Source organism: Sardina pilchardus, chromosome 6 (assembly GCF_963854185.1).
Source record: "Sardina pilchardus chromosome 6, fSarPil1.1, whole genome shotgun sequence".
Taxonomy (NCBI): domain Eukaryota; kingdom Metazoa; phylum Chordata; class Actinopteri; order Clupeiformes; family Clupeidae; genus Sardina; species Sardina pilchardus.
In genome coordinates, this window is record NC_084999.1 from 1,845,165 (window position 1) to 1,863,334 (window position 18,170).

At 44.5% G+C, this 18,170-nt stretch overlaps 2 protein-coding genes across 2 annotated transcripts; both read right to left on the bottom strand.

Annotated features, from left to right (window-relative positions):
• Nucleotides 1-6,744: 6,744 nt before the first annotated feature.
• Nucleotides 6,745-9,205, bottom strand: hoxa9b (homeobox A9b). Its single transcript, XM_062537604.1, has 2 exons — nt 8,570-9,205; nt 6,745-7,628 (listed from the first exon to the last, which is right to left on the bottom strand). The coding sequence occupies exons 1-2, from the start codon at nt 9,135-9,137 to the stop codon at nt 7,390-7,392; spliced, it is 807 nt and encodes a 268-aa protein (XP_062393588.1). The 5' UTR covers nt 9,138-9,205; the 3' UTR covers nt 6,745-7,389.
• Nucleotides 9,206-12,987: 3,782 nt separating this feature from the next.
• On the bottom strand, nt 12,988-16,684 carry hoxa10b (homeobox A10b). Its single transcript, XM_062537606.1, has 2 exons — nt 15,922-16,684; nt 12,988-13,462 (listed from the first exon to the last, which is right to left on the bottom strand). Exons 1-2 carry the CDS (start codon nt 16,661-16,663, stop codon nt 13,179-13,181), a joined length of 1,026 nt encoding a protein of 341 aa, XP_062393590.1. The 5' UTR covers nt 16,664-16,684; the 3' UTR covers nt 12,988-13,178.
• Nucleotides 16,685-18,170: the final 1,486 nt, after the last annotated feature.

Genomic DNA, 18,170 nt, shown 5'->3' on the forward strand with positions numbered 1-18,170 from the left:
CACATGAAACAGTTTGCTTAGGCTGTCCAATATATGTAATTATTTGTGTGAAATATCTGAAAAATATCTGTAAAAAATATACAAATTATCGCAATAATTAATCATTGTCTAGTGGGTCAGCTGTTGCGCGTCAGTACAATGTGCGCGTGGCCAAAGTTCACATCTCACCTCTCATGTCACTTTTGAGTAAGAGCAGGCATACACACAACAATAGGTTAGACCCCAAATATATTTAATTGCTTTACATCGAGTGGCCAGGAACACAACATCAGTTTATATAATAGTTCCAAGGCATTACTTATTAGGGTTATTTCCACGATTCACTAGTCAGAAACAAAAGCATGTGTATTGCATACGGGAGTAGGCTAGAACCTGCAACGTTTCGTTGATAAGCCACCTGCCTTAGCCACTGTACTAATGAACGTGTGCTTGCATTTACGGTTTGTAAATACCATAATAGCAGCCTACCACAACGCAAACCAACACACAACTTAACGCAAGGTAACACCTGTACCAAGAATGAGCCCAACAGGGGAGTCAGTCTTTTCATTTATATTAGCCTACAGCATAGCGCAATCCTTGAGTCACGAGAAAAACAACAACTTGGTGAATTTTGGTTGGGTGCTTGTGATTTTTGGTTAGGCACTCCAGACACTGACGACATCACCAACCGGAACTCCCAAGGTACGCCACAGGTGCGACTGCCCAGGGGCAGTCGTTCAAATAACCAAACTTTGCATCCTTGTTTGCGATCGAGAGTTTGAACTACCTTTTCCAGAAACACCAAATCCAAGAACGACGGAGGGAACTCCCAAGGTCGTGACGCAAGTTAGCATACGATGCTTTCTAGAAACGCACCCCAGCACAGGAAGTGATGGCGTTGGGCACAGGAAGTGATGGCGTGGGGGTGGAGTGAGATCAGACCTCTACAGCTCTGATTGGTGGGCGAGCTGCAGACTCTACTGACCTCTAGTGGCCGGTCCACACTCTGACCCTAACAGGTATCACTCACACTCACACACACACACACACTCACACACACACACACACACACACTCACACACACACTCACACACACACACACACACACACACACTCACACACACACACACACACACACACACACACACACACACACACACACACACACTCTGACTCACACACACACACACACTCACACACACACACACACACACACTCTGACCCTAACAGGTAACACACACACATACACACACACACACACACACACACACACACACACACTCTGACCCTAACAGGTAACACACACACACACACACACACACACACACACACACACACACACACATACATCCAGGGAAGTCACTGGCAGTCGGAAAAACTGACCTTGCCAGCTGGAAACATTTACAATTAACAACGCCATCTCACACCTATAAAACACATTCCACCAATCAACCATTCATGTTCCAGGGCTCCCCTAAACACATTCCCCTGCTCATCAACCATTCATGTTCCAGGGCTCCCCTAAACACATTCCCCTGCTCATCAACCATTCATGTTCCAGGGCTCCCCTAAACACACTCCACTGCTCATCAACCATTCATGTTCCAGGGCTCCCCTAAACACATTCCACTGCTCATCAATCATTCATGTTCCGTCCTGGTTCCGGACCCTTGGTCCATATCTCGGCGCCGGCCGTATTTCTCCCGGGTCCACACACACGTCCAGCAGGAGAGCGCAACAATAAACACACACACACACACACACACATACACACACACACACACACACACACACGTCCAGCAGGAGAGCGCAACAATAAACACACACACACACTTGTGAGGCCATCTAGTGGAGAGGTGGGGAATTACACCCTTCCCTTCCACAGTGTGTAGGGGAACCAGAGGTGCTACTCAAGTGCCAGAAAAGGTGAGAGTCCGTCTCTACTTTGTCCACTTTGGGCTTCCGTAGAAACATGCTCGCACAGGTGGGCTGTGAAAGAGGACCAATGAGAACGCATGGAGGACTCATCCTGACCAATGAGAACGCATGGAGGACTCATCCTGACCAATGAGAACGCATGGATATGGAGGACTCATAACAACACACCAACAAATATAAATGTATATATACACTGTATGTGTATATATATATATATTGCCATGAATACTGTAATCCATCTCTGCTTATTGGTCCGATACGTGCACACAGCAACATATCAACACATTGGCAAGAACACATTAAGGAGGAACTGCACTGATACAATGCCACTAACTGTGGGAGTTTGAGGTTCTGGTGGAAACTGTTCATGTTTACTGAGAGAGCTGTTTATGTTTATGTTTACTGAGAGAGCTGTTTATGTTTACTGAGAGAGCTGTTGATGTTTACTGAGATGGCTATTTGTGTTTACTGAGAGAGCTGTTTGTGTTTACTGTTTATGTTTACTGAGAGAGCTGTTTACTGAGAGAGCTGTTTATGTTTACTGAGAGAGCTGTTTGTATTTACTGAGAGCAGCTGACTGCTAAATAACCTGCGCTAATGTCATGCACTCTGTGTGAAATGCATCCTGGGATAGTTGACCTCCCAAGTTCACATGAGACTTAAGAACTCCTGATGCATCCTTGGAACTCCTTTAGAACCCCTGATGCACCCTTAGAACTCACTTAGAACTGATGCACCCTTAGAACTCCTTTAGAACTCCTGGTGCATCCTTAGAACTCACTTAGAACTGATGCACCCTTAGAACTCACTTAGAACTCCCGGTGCATCCTTAGAACTCATGATGCACCCTTAGAACTCCTTTAGAACTCCTGGTGCATCCTTAGAACTCACTTAGAACTCCTGGTGCATCCTTAGAACTCATGATGCACCCTTAGAACTCCTTTAGAACTCCTGGTGCATCCTCAGAACTCGTGATGCACCCTTTGAACTCCTGATGCATTCTTGGGGAATGGGAGGAGGGAACTAAGGGGTAAGCAGGAAGTAAGAACATGTGATCTGAACTTGGGCAGGTGAGACCTTCAAATCAACACAGTACGACAGTTGACATGTGTTGATGATGACATTTCCATGGGAACGCAAGTCCAGAGAAGAAGGATGCATGACTGCCATCATGATGATGTCATCATCATGGTGTCCTCTATGGTAAAGTGGGTTGGTCATCTTGACCTGTACTGTTGGCCAATTGCAGGTTATATTTCAAACAAGATGGTTTGGCATTCTGGTCCCCATCAGATCAAATGACTGTTTGATGCTCAAGGTCTCTCATATTCACACTGCGTAGGGACAGCCGGCCTTTTGTTATGGTGCCCCTACTTCCTGGAATAATTTTCATGGTGATATAAAAATTAACTCTTTACTTTCCTAATCCATTCATATCTGTAATCACAAATTGTCAAATGTGTAGGCTACCTGTTTTTAGCGTTAATATTGTAGGCCTGTGCGTTTTTATTTCTCTCTTCCTCCTCTATAATGTTATGTAGATGATCTTATTATTTGTTTTATTTTGTTTTATTCATAGGCCTATACTTTTCACCTCAATTATTATACAATATATTTTATTAATTAATCATTACTGTAATCTGGGCTTCACTGAAAATGAGGGCTGCCCTCAATGAACCTCCAACAATATGAATGAATGAATGAATGAATGCATGAATGAATGAATGCATGAGTGAATGAATGAATGAATGAATGAATGAGTGAATGCATGAATGAATGAATGAATGAATGAGTGAATGAATGAATGAATGAATGAATGAATGAATGAGTGAATGCATGAATGAATGAATGAATGAATGAATGAATGAATGATGAAAATGATTGAATGAAAACGAATGAATGAATGAATGAATGAATGAATGAATGAAAGAAAAGGATTGAATGAAAACGAATGAATGAATGAATGAATGCCAAACACCTCAGCCCTCTCCCAGAACAGCTGCTGGAGCTGATGGTGATGGTGTGTTCTTGCATCAGGAGAGAGACGTCCATCATGACCATGCTCACAACAGAACCTGCTGGAACACCATGCACTGCAGACTTACCTCAAACACAACTCTAAACTAGCAATATAGTCTAGCACACTCAGTTTAAATTCATTTAAAGTAGCATACTAAAACCCACATATTTCAAATTCACAGATTCATCTAAGCCTGCCTAACATATTTAGCTGTTATGATTAAGTGGCATGTTGTCTGGCTTTGTGCATTCATTGCCTGATGCCGCCTGTCTGAACAACAGAGTTCGCTTTACCGCCAAGAGCTCTCAGAACTTGGAACTCAACGAAAGCCTTTGGGCTAACGGGTGTGATGTCACCCAATGAACCACAACAACTCTAAAAACGGTGATAGAAGGGAATACTGCAAAGTAAACGAGGCAGAGAGTCAGAGGGGTGTGTCTTACCGGCAAAGTGACGAGCTCTGGTGACGCTGGGTGATACGCGAGGTGGGTAGGATGCTCCAAACTACAGCCATGGAGGCGGCACGAGACACCTGTGCGGTTTCGCGCCGACGCGATTCAGGGCCCGGGTTTTCAGCTCGTGGAAGACATGGCAGAGATGGAGCGAGCTGGAGCGAGAGCAGTCGGGAGATGTGAAGTGGAACTAAAGCTCCCGGGCGCAGCCCCTCGTGCGCTGCAGGCATTTTAATGAAAGAGGGTTATAGAGCGCAGCACTGAGCGCACGTGACGGCGCGGGAGCCAATGGCAGCGCGGAGAAACTCGTAAAAAGCTCCTGCAAGCAGCCAGGAGAAGTGAAATGTAGCTCGGCGCTTATTTATGACTGCGCTGGCCTCTGAAGAATGGACAGGTCAAGGCTTCAGTCGTTAATCTCCGCGGGTTGATGAATACCAAATGAGCTTCCCCTTCACCGGCGTCTAAAACCGACAACACAACACAGCCCGAGGAGGCCGAGGAGCCTGAGGAAGGGGACCAGGGGCGGCAAGCTTCTGAGAATTTGAGGATCTTGGCAACTTTCATCTGCATCTGTCGCTTCTGACAAGACGCGATAAAAAAATGCAGTTATATCTGGGCTAGAAAACGGTTTCACTCCCAGACCAAACCAGGGGAGTATTCCAAGTGCGTGATTTAGTGACAAACCTGGGTAAGTTATCTCAGAGTAAGGGGTAAACTTCCTAATAGACGAACTGTGTGGCTTTATTCTCCTAAAAACAATACCATAGAGCTGCTGCTGAAGGAGGTTTAGCACTTACTCTGAGTTAACATATCCTGGTTTATCACTAAACCACGAACTTGGAACACCCCCTGAAGTCTCCAGTAATACTTCTGTGGTCAAAACCTAACCCCATCATTCAGTCTCATCGGGCGTCTCAATCATAGAGTGTTTTCACATGGAACGGTGTCGCCACCCTCTGGTTATAGGGTGTACTTACGTAATTAAGGAAATTCTAGATTTAAACACATGATTAATATGTAGGCTACACAACCTGCTATTTAGCCATACAAACTATTTTGTGGCGTTTGAATTTCAAAATCAATTGAAATGAAAAGGGTTGATTCTAGGAGGAGGTAGAATCTAGAATTCACTGTCTAAAACCAGACACCATTGAACTCCTCCTTTCCTTGGCCTTTTGAGAACAGCAAAGCGTCAAAAGGATGCTCCGCAACAGGACTTTCTAATTGTCGTTGGACGGTAATAAAGTCATTAACGGAGAGAAACCAGACAGTGAGACAGCCCGTGGTTTATGGAACCGTCTGGGCTCGAGCCTTTGAAGGCAAGCCCATCTGCGTCAGACCTCAACATAACAAGCCACAGCCGGCTCTCTCTCTCTCTCTCTCTCTCTCTCTCTCTCTCTCTCTCTCTCTCTCTCTCTCTCTCTCTCTGTGTTGTTTGTGTTATGTGTTGTGTTGTGTTGTGGTGTGGTGTGTTGTGGTGTGGTGTGGTGTGGTGTGTGTGTGTGTGTGTGTGTGTGTGTGAGAGAGAGAGAAGGAGAGAGAGAGAGAGAGAGAGAGAGAAAGAGAAAGAGAGAGGGATCTAGTGGCGAGCAGAGAGCTATCTTTTGCTGGCTTCTAATAAGCTTTCCCGGCCTGTGTTTGTGGCACACCACCGTATCTGTAATTGTGGTGTCTGGCTGCGGAGCCGCGTTATTATATTGATATATTGATACGCGGGCGGGGCGTCCAAGAACGCGACACCGCGTCCGCCTTCGCGCGCTTTGCACCCCATAAACAGCTCGAGCCGTGATCGGACTTTATTGCAGCACGCGGGCTACCAATACCGTCTTTCCCGCCCCATATACAGCGCGCTCTACCGTTCCAGAGCCGTCGCATATCTTCTTATTACTGTAGTTGAGAAATTACTCTTTGGAGACTACCAACACTGCACATAATTAAATGACATTGCGAAGGAACCGCAAGATCAAACTTCTACATGATGAAAACATTTGAATCAACAAAACAAAAATCTTTCAGCGTCTACAAGGTTCTGCGCCTCGCAATGATAGTGATTTAGATCATCGGCCCAAAGTGGAAAACAGGACGCGGGAGGAAGGAGAGTTAGTGATTAATTAACACCTGGATTAATTATTTTGCAGGGCTATTCGTATTTTATTGTCATTTATCGAAGCGAAAAAGCATGATGTTGCTTTTAATTTATTTTCCTAGACCATTTTCAATTAATCAAACGTAGGCCTATCCATTTGTATCCAAATTTAGGCTATTGCAACATTTAATGAAATGACTGTATGTTCATTGGAAAAGAGGATTGCAAGTCGTCGATTTATTTACAGTGATAATTTTATTTCTTCTTTTTTCAATAACTGACCTTTGCCTTGAGTCAAAATAACATTAATTCAATGAGGTACTTTCTATGTGTCCAGTGCTATACGCTTTAAAAAATCTCACAGAATTTAAGTTCTGCATCAATACAAAAACATGTAAATTCAAACTCACAAAGTCTCCGACATTTCTTCAAGACTCTTGATGCAAGTAGGTAGTTAAAAAACATAGGTAGTCAACACATAACACCAAAATCACAAAACTACACAAGAGACAGTAGGGGCAAACGAACATGCAGTAAAGGGCATTAAATAGAGACCATGTTGCATCACAAACTACACTCCCTGAACACAAGAACGGGAATCCTCAACCAAGTCAGTGGCTGGTTCGAAAACGGAACAAACGAACATTAAAAACAACAACAGCAGCTACCAGATATCACGTAACGGAAATCCACAGAAAGCCTGTGCGCAGAAACACCAAGCACACATCAACCCAAGACCCCCGTGGCCCGGGAAACGTTAGCCCGGCCTACGGGGCCTTAGTGTAGTGACATTCCACGGTGCGGGAGAACTCGACATGAGCTAAAGCTGTCCACAGTCCCAAACGGCTCTCGCTCTCTCTCTCTCTCTCTCTGTCTCTCTCTGTCTGTCTGTCCAACTGCCCTCCGCGAGCTCAGTGGTGTTTGGGTCGTTCTTTGTTACACTTCTTCATCTTCATTCGGCGGTTTTGGAACCAGATTTTCACCTGCCTCTCGGTGAGGTTGAGCACGCGCGCCACCTCGTATCGGCGGTCGCGTGAGAGGTACATGTTAAAGAGGAACTCCTTCTCCAGCTCGAGCGTCTGGTGTTTGGAATACGGACACCGCTTCTTCCGGGTAGAGCTCGCGTGGAGCCAGTTGGACGCGGGATTATCTGCAAGAGCACGAGGAAATAGAGTCATTAAATAAACGTATTGTCATTATTATTAATTAAAGTTATTTTAGCCATGCGATCACAGTACTTTATTCTATGGCACAGCAACTGCAAAACGATTAATATTAATATTATTATTACTACTACTAGGCCTACTAGTAGTAGGCTATTCATACTATTATTACCATATTATTATTATTATTATTATTATTATTAATAATAATAATAATAATAATAATAATATTATTATCACTGTTATTATTATTATTATATTAACATGCACCGTCTGGTGTGTTCCTATTCATGTGTGGTGCCTAAATGGCAGGTCAGCCAGTAGCCTTCAGGCCCACAGGAGCCTCCTAAAGATCAGCCTGCAAAATCAAGGCCGACAGTTTTTAAATCCTTTATTTCTAATGCAATAATACAATCATTTTCTCTGTAATATTATACAATATATTTCCTTGTGATAATATATCTATAACATCTTGTTATCTTATATTTACTGAATGCGGTTAAAACGAAAATGATTTTGGTTAAATATTTGTTTTAAGGTAATACTTTACTCAACGAATTCATTACATCTGTAATTCGTGACTAATTGTAGTTTTAGCCAACTTCTTCGCCTGAGGGTTTGGGGACATTTAAAAATCGAATTATGCAGCAAGATTCGTGCAGCGAAATAAGGCTCGTGCGGTTTTATGTTGTCGCTACACACATTCCGTTAAGCCTCGCGCAGCATGACGCCGCTGCTTCGGCCTGTGGGTTTCATAAACAACCGGCCCACTCGCGGCCTCCTCTCAAATTCATCCCATCCGTTCAGTCATCATTTGTATTCCATTCGTTACCGATGACTGAAGTTAGCCTAAGTCTAGGAGCACTACATGTTGGTGATATTTGTTGCTACATCACTTTTTGACCCCTCGACTGCGCGTGGGACTTACTTGGCTCGACGTCTGGTTTCTCGTCGGTAGCGACGGCACTTTTCTCCGCGTTGCAGAGCGGAAAACCCGATCCGGTGTCGCGCTGCCCTGTCTCCTTCTCCGCTAGACAACCGTCTTCTTCGATGTCAGCACCCAGCGTCGTCGGTGGCTCCAGAGTGGTGCAGCCGTTGCCACCGGATAACGGCTCCGGTTTGATGTCGTGATGGACGTTCGTGGCTAATCCCGAGTATGACAGCGACGCGGATACCGGTTCCAGAGTCCACGCGCGCAGAGCCATCCCGTCGCCATCCCCGGGAGGGCACGGCTGGTGCGCATGATACGGATGATACGCGCTCGAGGAGGTGGCACGGAGCGCTGAATCAGCAACGGAACTCCACGGTGCCCCGAAAACGGCGGATTTGGCCTGAAACGGGCACGGCTCCGTATGGTCGCCATACTCGGTAAGGGCGAGCTGTCTCGTCGCCTGGTGCAGAGCGGCTCCCGAGGAATACCGCGACGCCAAATGATCATCGGCGTCGTGCGTAATGTGCGTATCAGCGTAGTAACTCAGTGCCCCTAACGTCGACATCACAAAAGCATCTAAAAAACACCACCGCGACCGAACCGGGCGAACACACCCACCGTAAAACGCACACAAAGGCGGAATCCGCAGAAATTGAGCAACTCCGTGACTTCACTGTGAACTACGGACCTCTAATAAGTTGAATGAGGGCTGGGACGCGATTGGACGCTGCAGTCACGTGACCTCAAAGCAGAACAATGCAGGGCAGTGGACGCTCTCTCTGGTGCAGCGCTGCAAATGGCCACCATTTTACAAGTCATCTTTTAATAGCAAAGCCATACGCTTTTATGACTGAGGATGTCGTTTTATACATACTGTTAGGTTTATGCAATCAGATGTCAACGTCGCTTTGATTGCTGGATCTTAAACACAGCGTGTGGGAGCTATTTTGTTGTTAAAGGGGCTTAGACATGACATGAGTAGCCTATACATTGTTATTAGGCCGCCTCATGTACATGAATGATTGACGTGTGGTAAAAATGGCAATCCATAAATTCGTAACATTCTTACGCTCTAGTAATAAATTCGTAGCATTCTTACGTAAAATATTCCATAATGTTTGCATTTGCCCACAGCTTGTCGTTAATAGACAGGAAGCGGATGTGGCCGAGTAGGCCCCACAGCAGAGAAGCGCGGGGCGGCTTATATCACTGCGCTTTGAATCAAATCATTGATATGAATTTTAGTCAGACATTGAAGATATCAAACATGTGTAATATGACATTGGCCACCAACTTCCCAATAAAAACACATTATCTTCACACTTTCAAGGGGTTAACTTTCAACGAAGGAAGGCCAATGAGCTCAGGTTTGTAAGATATTGGAGCTCAGGTTTGTAAGATATTGGAGCAGTAGTTTAAAGCTCCTGCGTTGTCTTATGCATTCTTCTTCATCGACTTCCATTCTTCAACAGCGTGACATGTCTAATGCCCTCTCCAGAAATGTGCTATAGATGCAGAGCTGGGTATGCAGTAGCCTGTAGGATTGTATGGAGGTTTGGAACAGCAGTCGTTGCAGCCTTACACTACACTTATACCTATACATATACTTGTACTACACGTATTCTTATGCTTACACACTTATAATTATACTTATACCTATACATATACATATACTTGTACTACACTTATACCTATACATATACTTGTACTACACTTATACCTATACATATACTTGTACTACACGTATTCTTATGCTTACACACTTATAATTATACTTATTCTACCTATGCATACACTACACTGTTGACGGAGTAAAATGAGCGCTATAGAACCAGAAATGACTATCTTCATATAAGGCACCCCTAAATGGTTCTTTAAACCATTTAGAAGAGTAGGCTACATAAAACAAATCTTAAGGGTTCTTTACAGGCTGCATGGTTCTATATAAAACATGAAACATTTTTATAAGAGTGTAGACTGCTAAAATAGCCCACAAACCAGCATATCATTTGGACGCAGATGCTAATTTGATTTGGTTAATAAATGCTCAGCGTGATTGAACCGAAATATTATAATGTTGTAATGTCGTAATAATGTAATGTTATAATGTTAACAGAAGTTAAACGCTAATCAAAATGATAGTATGCACCTTTTTATGAAGTTTTGTTTTATTGAATATATCTATTTAATGACAATAGTTTTATTGAAAAGCGGATGGGCAGTTATTACACCATGTCCATTCAAACATGGACGCCCCCATGCTAGAGATAACAGGCCCGAATATGTTGCGGAGATTTCGGAGAGCATTTTGACTTTTTTTGTGAATAAACGCAACCGTGTCCGCGTTGCATGCTCGCGGCCGGCCAGACCCCCCTCTCGTGCTCTGCGGGTCCCCCTCTCGCGCTTCCATTCTTTTTTAACCTTGTCTCGCTGGAAGGGCCGGCTGATTAGGTGCCATAACGGCCTCTTTTTATCGCGGGGTTATTTGGGTTGTTTTCCTCGCTCGGTTACAACCCTCTGTCTGGACCCAATATCGCCAATAAAGTCCCTTTGTGCCTCTGCTAGCGCACGGCAGACGCATCCGGGGGCGCGGTGTGTGTGTGTGGAGATGGGGGTGGTCGTGGCGGCTGTGAATTGATCGTAACCGAGGCCTTGTTGCTCTGCTCTCTCAGCTGGTGTGTGTGTGCGTGCGTGCGTGCGTGCGTGCGTGCGTGCGTGCGTGCGTGAGTGTGTGTGAGTGTGTGTGTGTGTGTGTGTGTGTGTGTGTGTGTGTGTGTGTGTGTGTGTGTGTGTGTGCTCCCTCAGAGAGATTCCCAAGCTCGTCGGTTCTTCCGGTGTCTTCTTTTGGAAATGGCCGCAGTCAGCAGAAGGGCCATGCGCGTCTGTCCGTGCGTGGTGTGGTCGGCATATGACAGGAGGCTGGGGGCATGTTCGGGCTGCAGTGGACAGATCTCGGTGTGCAAAAGCGCCCGTGAGCAGTGCTGAGGTCGAGACGCCCGTAGTGTCCGGTAGATTCCAGTCTAAGCCCCGCACCGGGTGGATGTAGATTCGGGTTGTTTATTGTCCGGTAAATTCCGGATCCCCTCAGGTTCTCGAGTAACCGGAGCTCCGCTCGCCCCCGGCGTGGATGTTTCGCGCTGAGGAAATCAAGACAGTTTCGTGTTGTGGAGTTCAAAAAGAAAACATCCCAACAACATGAAACTACCTAAATCACACAACAGCCTTTTAAACGACACTTCTCAACCACACTCATGTCTTTCGGTGGAATGGAAACGGGTCATCTTAACCCTGATTGAATGCACTGAATTTAGTTGTCAATTACGACAAGCTGAGATTATGTCCCAAATTAAAACATAGAATTCTTACAAAAAAAAACTGAAAAGACAAGCCAACAATACTATGGATATGCACTGCACTTCATCGAGTCTGGTCGCCTTTATTCTGTGGCATAATAGGCACGCAAATGAATTCTCCTTGGGAAAAAATGCACCTTTAACGCGAGACAGGCCCAGTGTATCCGTGTCCAGAGAAAGAGAGAGAGAGAGAGAGAGAGAGAGAGAGAGAGAGAGAGATCACTACTATCGGTGCACGTGAAGGGCCTGAACAAACCACAAAATACCCTTTTCCTCTGGTAGGACACCCCGAGAATGAGACGCTTTCGTGTGTGTGTGTGTGTGTGTGTGTGTGTGTGTGTGTGTGTGTGTGTGTGTGTGTGTGTGTGCAAGCAGTCCACGAGTTTATTCGTTTTCTGGACACATCATCCGTTCCATTCACAGTATATGCTCTCGGGGCCAGTAATAACGCGGCTACCGAATATATCCGCAGGTTTAACAAGCACGAGAACACCAGTGCTGCTCTCAAATGGTTCTACACAGCACTCCTTGAACACTCTAGAACACTCTTATGGTGCTACACAGCACCCCTAGAACACTGGTATGGTTCTACATACACAGCACCCCTAGAACCCTTTTTTAAGAGTAAGTAAAAGAAGTAAGTGAAGAGCAGTCTCCCACAGAGCAGAATATGCGCTTGAGCACTTCATCGCTTTAATCATGGTTCAGGCAATTACGCTAGAGAATCGGGAGAGAAAATGTCCATTACAACGAGTCCAAACAGCCACTTGACTTGACCATGCAAAGATACCGATGCTCTATTTACAAGAGTAAACCTCTGTGTGTGTGTGTGTGTGTGTGTGTGTGTGTGTGTGCGTGTGTGTGCGTGTGTGTGTGTGTGTGTGTGTGTGTGTGTGTGTGTGTGTGTGTGTCTGTGTGTGTGTGTGTGTGTGTGTGTCTGTGTGTGTGTGTGTGTGTGTGTGTGTGTGTGTGTGTGTGTGTGTGTGTGTCTGTCTGTCCACGGACACATAATCCTTCCGCAAGGTTTCCTGGAAACTTTTATATAAATAAAGAGGACAAATATTCACAACAAAAACAAAAACCGTGGAATAATACTGATATATAAACATTAACAACAAACAGATTAAAAAAACGTCAACAGTACACGACAATAAATTAGCAATATTTCTCCTGTAACAGTTATAGACAAAACGAAACTGGGCGCGGGAACGAGGAGGAGGAGAAGGGCCACGAGACGAGAGAGAGGAACGAACTCAGGAAAAACCATAATTGGCCGAAAGCTCCCGAATCCGGTTCTCGCGACTCATTTTCTTGAGCTTCATCCTCCGGTTCTGGAACCAGATCTTCACCTGTCTGTCCGTGAGGTGCACGCCGCGGCTGATCTCGAGGCGCCGCTCGCGCGTCAGGTACATGTTGAACAGAAACTCCTTCTCCAGCTCGAGCGTCTGGTGCTTGGTGTACGGGCACCGTTTCTTGCGGCCACTCTTAGCCGTTAGCCAGCTGGCTGTGCCGTTACCGTCACCGCCCCGAGACTCACCTACGGAGAGGGTCAAGGAGATAGAGATAGAGTGAATCTCTCTCTCTCTCTCACACACACACACACACACGAACGCACACAATAACAACAACAATAACAACAATCTTCCTGTTTGTTTCATAGTCAAAAAGGACATTTTATTTATTCACTCAATTCAATGTAATTTTAGTTGCAATTCATGTAACAATACTTCTACTAATAGAGATATATATAGATAGATAGATACTTTATTGATCCCCATGGGGAAATTCAAGATGTGAATGTAATGTGTAATAATATTACAATACTACTACTACTACTACTACTAATAATAATAATAATAATAATAATAGTAATAATAACAATAATATTAATAATAATAATAATAATTAATGAAAGCTTGGCCACCATTATTGTTCGTAATAATACAACTGTATAATAACAAAGCATAACAACAACAACAACAATAATAATAGGCCTAATTGACAATGATAATAACAATAATATTGCTATTAATGTTATTATTCGTATTCTCCATATTGTTAATGTTTTAGTGTGCTAATGTGATGTATTGTTATAGTGTGCTAATGTAATGTAAGGTAATAGTGTGCAAATGTAATGTAATGTTATAGTGTGCTAATGTAATGTATTGTTATAGTGTGCTAATATAATGTAATGTTATATTGTGTTAATGTAATGTAATGTTATATTGTGCTAATGTGATGTATTGTTATAGTGTGCTAATGTAATATAATATTAATGTTAGTGTGCAAATGTAATATTAATGTTAGTGTGCTAATGTAATGTAATATTAATGTTAGTGTGCAAATGTAATGTAAGGTAATAGTGGGCAAATGTAATGTAATGTTATAGTATGCTAATTTAGTGTATTGTTAATGTTATAGTGTGCTAATGTAATTAAAAAGGGTAGTGAGTCAACTTCACTCAGGTGCATTCACTAGGCCTAACAATAATATAGCCAAGCAATTTGATAAAAAGAAAAGTAGGCATACGCCGTAATTTAGTCATGGTAATTTGATAAACAAGTAGGCTACATAATAATATATCCATGGCAATTTAATAATAAATTAAAAACAATAATAATTTAGCCATGGCAATTTAATAATAAAGTAAAAACAATAATAATTTAGCCATGACAATTTGATAAGCAAATAAAATATATATATATATATATATATATCCGTGGCAATTTGATGAGCAAATACAGCATTCTAATCATGGCCATGTGTCACCAGTCTCGAGTTCAAAGTCACATTTGATACGCACTCCGCCGTTCCCATTTTTTGACATTATGTGCACCTTATATGTGGTATATAGAGGTATGTGCGCCTTATTTGTGGTATATAGAGGTATATAGGTATGGATGTATGTGATATATAGCATAAATATACATACAATGTAAATAGATCATGTAAATATGTAATATCATTATTCCAAGGGGCAGGAGGGTTCAAATCCGAGCTGTGTTTGTCCATCCTGCGCGAGGAGGAGGAGGAGGGCAACGGGTGGCATAACCAATGGCGGTGCTGCTTTAAAAACTGCCTGGAATTACTGCTGTCACACACACACACACACACACACACACACACACACACACACACACACACACACACACACACACAGACACTAGCTCGTGTTTATTCTCTGAAACACTCGACAATAGAGTCCTGAATACCGGATTTTATGCGGACACGAGCCTACTGACACTGACACTGACTGTACTGTAGTTATCGGAAGTTGGAGTGACACCTCGCTGTCCACAGCGGAAATAGCGTCGACTGGACTATACGCTCTCCAGAGACTTGTGGATGTTTGTTTATTTATTTATTAAGTTTTGCATTTAATGTTGTTGGTCAGTGTCATGGTGTGTGTGTGTGTGTGTGTGTGTGTGTGTGTGTGTGTGTGTGTGTGTGTGTGTGTGTGTGTGTGTGCTGGTGTGTGTAATCCACATGCTTTTGGATTGGACCCGCAACACCTCGTCATGTAATAACAATAAAAACAGTCAACGGAATTGCCGCTCGTTCTAGCGCTGTCAAACTCTCAAAGCCTGCGTGTACCGGGCGTGCGTGTACCGGGCGTCTGTGTACCGGAGTGAGTGACGTGAGAAGCCAACCCCTGCACCGTTAAATTCATTGAACACAGCTTTGCCCTCGTGTCGGCTCGAAGACATTGCCACACAAACACTCTTGGAAAAGAGGTGCTTTATAGAACCCAAAATGGTTCTACTGCATGTTTCATATATGGCACCCCTAAATGGTTCTTTAGATCATTTTGAAGGGTCCATCAAAGGAACCCCTAATGGTTCTTTAAAGCCTGCACGGTTCTATATAGCACCCCAAGAACCCTTTCTTCTGAAGAGTGTAGCGCCGCCGCTTTTGTGGTCACGCCTTTTAAAAATCGATCTGCTACAATCAACACGGACAATGTCGAGGGAAAAAATGTAACCGGAAAAATGTTACCTTTCTTTGGCTTCGCGGAGCTGTTCGCGAGACTGTCCGTAGGCTCGGGAGAGGACGACGACGCACCGGCGGAATAGTCCTGCGTCTCCTTGTCTCGCGCCGGCGTGCAAGGTGCGCGTGCAGGGGGCGCGTCGCTCTCTCCCTCGCGTCTGACCGTCTCCGGTACCGGCGAGGAAGACGGGGAGGTGTCGAAACAGGCTGCTCGTGGCGGCGGCGGAAAATGAGGGGAATTGGACTGAAGCTCCGAGAAACATTTCGAGGTTGCGTACGTCTGAGACAAGCGGAAGTAACCAGGTACCGGAACGGTGCCGTTGCTCGTGTTCACCGGACACGAGTCCGGCGTTCCGCGCGTGTACGCCCCCTCGGTCAGCGAGTCTTTGGGACACTTGTCCGGTTCGTACAGGCAGTACGAACTCTCTTCCTTAATGCTCGGTGAGAACGGGCGAACGGGCTGCTGCTGGCTGATGGTCTGTTCAACGCGACACGAGCGAGACGCCCCGAGCCACGCGTCCATTCCCGGCGGGTACGCGCTCGGTGACGGGATCCCGGTCTGCGGCTGGCTCTCGCCGCGTTTAAATCCGGGGAAATAGCCACAGTTCGGTAGTCCGTATGAATACTCGGCACCGGGGGGCAAATATAGACCACCGCTCGTGTAGCACGAGCCACCGTTGCCCTCAGCCCGTCCGTTGATCAGCGAGTCCACCAGAAACGAGTTCCCGGCCGCGTTCTCCGAGCATGACATGTTTGTGGAGTGTTTTGACGGAGGAAGGGTCCCGGTCCGGCTGACATTTCTTGTGCAAAACACACGTTGAATATAATTGCCGATAAGCACACAACTAGGCTCTATAGCTAACAGCCAATTAAATCGCAACAAGAGGGAGAGAGACTCCTCCCATTGGCCTGCACGTCGGGACAAAGTGCGGTGTCCTTTTCTGGACGAGCGGGTTTTAAAAAAAACGAGTCAAATGTGTATTGCATCCTATCTGCTAAGTCCGAAATTATGAGCTTGTATACTCGGAATGTGACACGGAACGCATTGCGTTTTATGATGATCGTTGTCATAAACGCTAACTCTGGACACACACACACGGCCTCTCTGGACGTATTCTCTCTCTCTCTCCCTCTCTCTCTCACACACTCACACACACACACACACACACACACACACATACTCACACTCACACTCACACACACACACACACACACACACCAAGGACACAAATGCTGGACATACGCTTTGTGTGTCAATATTAATACAACAGAATTCTTAAATCCCCAATTTGTGCCAGTGTCCCAAATGCGGATAATTGAGATGGCGCACAATGCAGTAGGCTAATTGCTTTGCTGTGAGGTAAACAATAAACTACTTGCTTCATTTAATGCATGTGAGCTCTCAAATACAACTCAAGGGCACGTGTTCAATCTTTCGCCGATTTTTAAAGATACAGAAAATACCGTGTGTGACATGTTGCCATGAAAACGCCGTCGAGATGAAATAGCGTCTGAGGTATTTAACAGTATTTGAGATATTAAATCTCCTCTCTCAAATCACAGTTAAATGAATAGCCTACTAACTGCGGTTTCAACCTACTCTCGATGTGGTTTCTCCTCTCCTTAAGAAAATAAAAGACAGTCGAGTACATTTCAGATAGACCATATTAGGCTACATCCTCCATTTTAAAGTATTTGGCCAAATGCTGGCCTTTGTGTTTGGACATGGCCGCATCACGGTCACGTTTGTTGAGTCCATCAAGGAGACATTCTAAATCATAATATTTGAATAACATCCTGCTTTTTAAAAGTCAAGAACAATAAAATAAAACAAAATACAATTCTGAATGTTTGTTTTCAAATGACCTTGTTACACATCTCCAATTCAAAATAATTTAGCCTCCATGTGGAGGACAGTCCGTCTTGGGTTAAACTCACATTAGGAGCATGTAACGGCGCTCTGACAAATAAACTCAAGACGTAAAATATGTGCCGTTATACAGGCGCTCGTGTGCTTAACCTGCCTTTTATCGAGTACCGGGTTATATGCCCCCTCTCTCGTGTCAAATAACGGGGCATTTTATGATATCCTGCGGAGGGTTTCGTTTGCTCCAACGGCACAGCACGCGGCCTGGAGAATCCCGTGTCTCCGTTTTTTTCTCCCCACAAGTCGGTTTTGGCTCGTATGTGCCTCGCGGGCCCGATTCCGTTTCATCCTTTAATACTTCTCCAAGTTAAGACACAATATTTATAGAGAC

Excerpts from the sequence above, each read along its gene's own strand:
- hoxa9b (XM_062537604.1), bottom strand. The coding sequence starts at position 9,137 with ATGTCGACGTTAGGGGCACTGAGTTACTACGCTGATACGCACATTACG. Across the intron at positions 7,629-8,569 it reads GAAACCAGACGTCGAGCCAA|ATAATCCCGCGTCCAACTGG; the intron begins GTAAGTCCCACG and ends GTGCTCTTGCAG.
- hoxa10b (XM_062537606.1), bottom strand. The coding sequence starts at position 16,663 with ATGTCATGCTCGGAGAACGCGGCCGGGAACTCGTTTCTGGTGGACTCG. Across the intron at positions 13,463-15,921 it reads CTCCGCGAAGCCAAAGAAAG|GTGAGTCTCGGGGCGGTGAC; the intron begins GTAACATTTTTC and ends CCCTCTCCGTAG.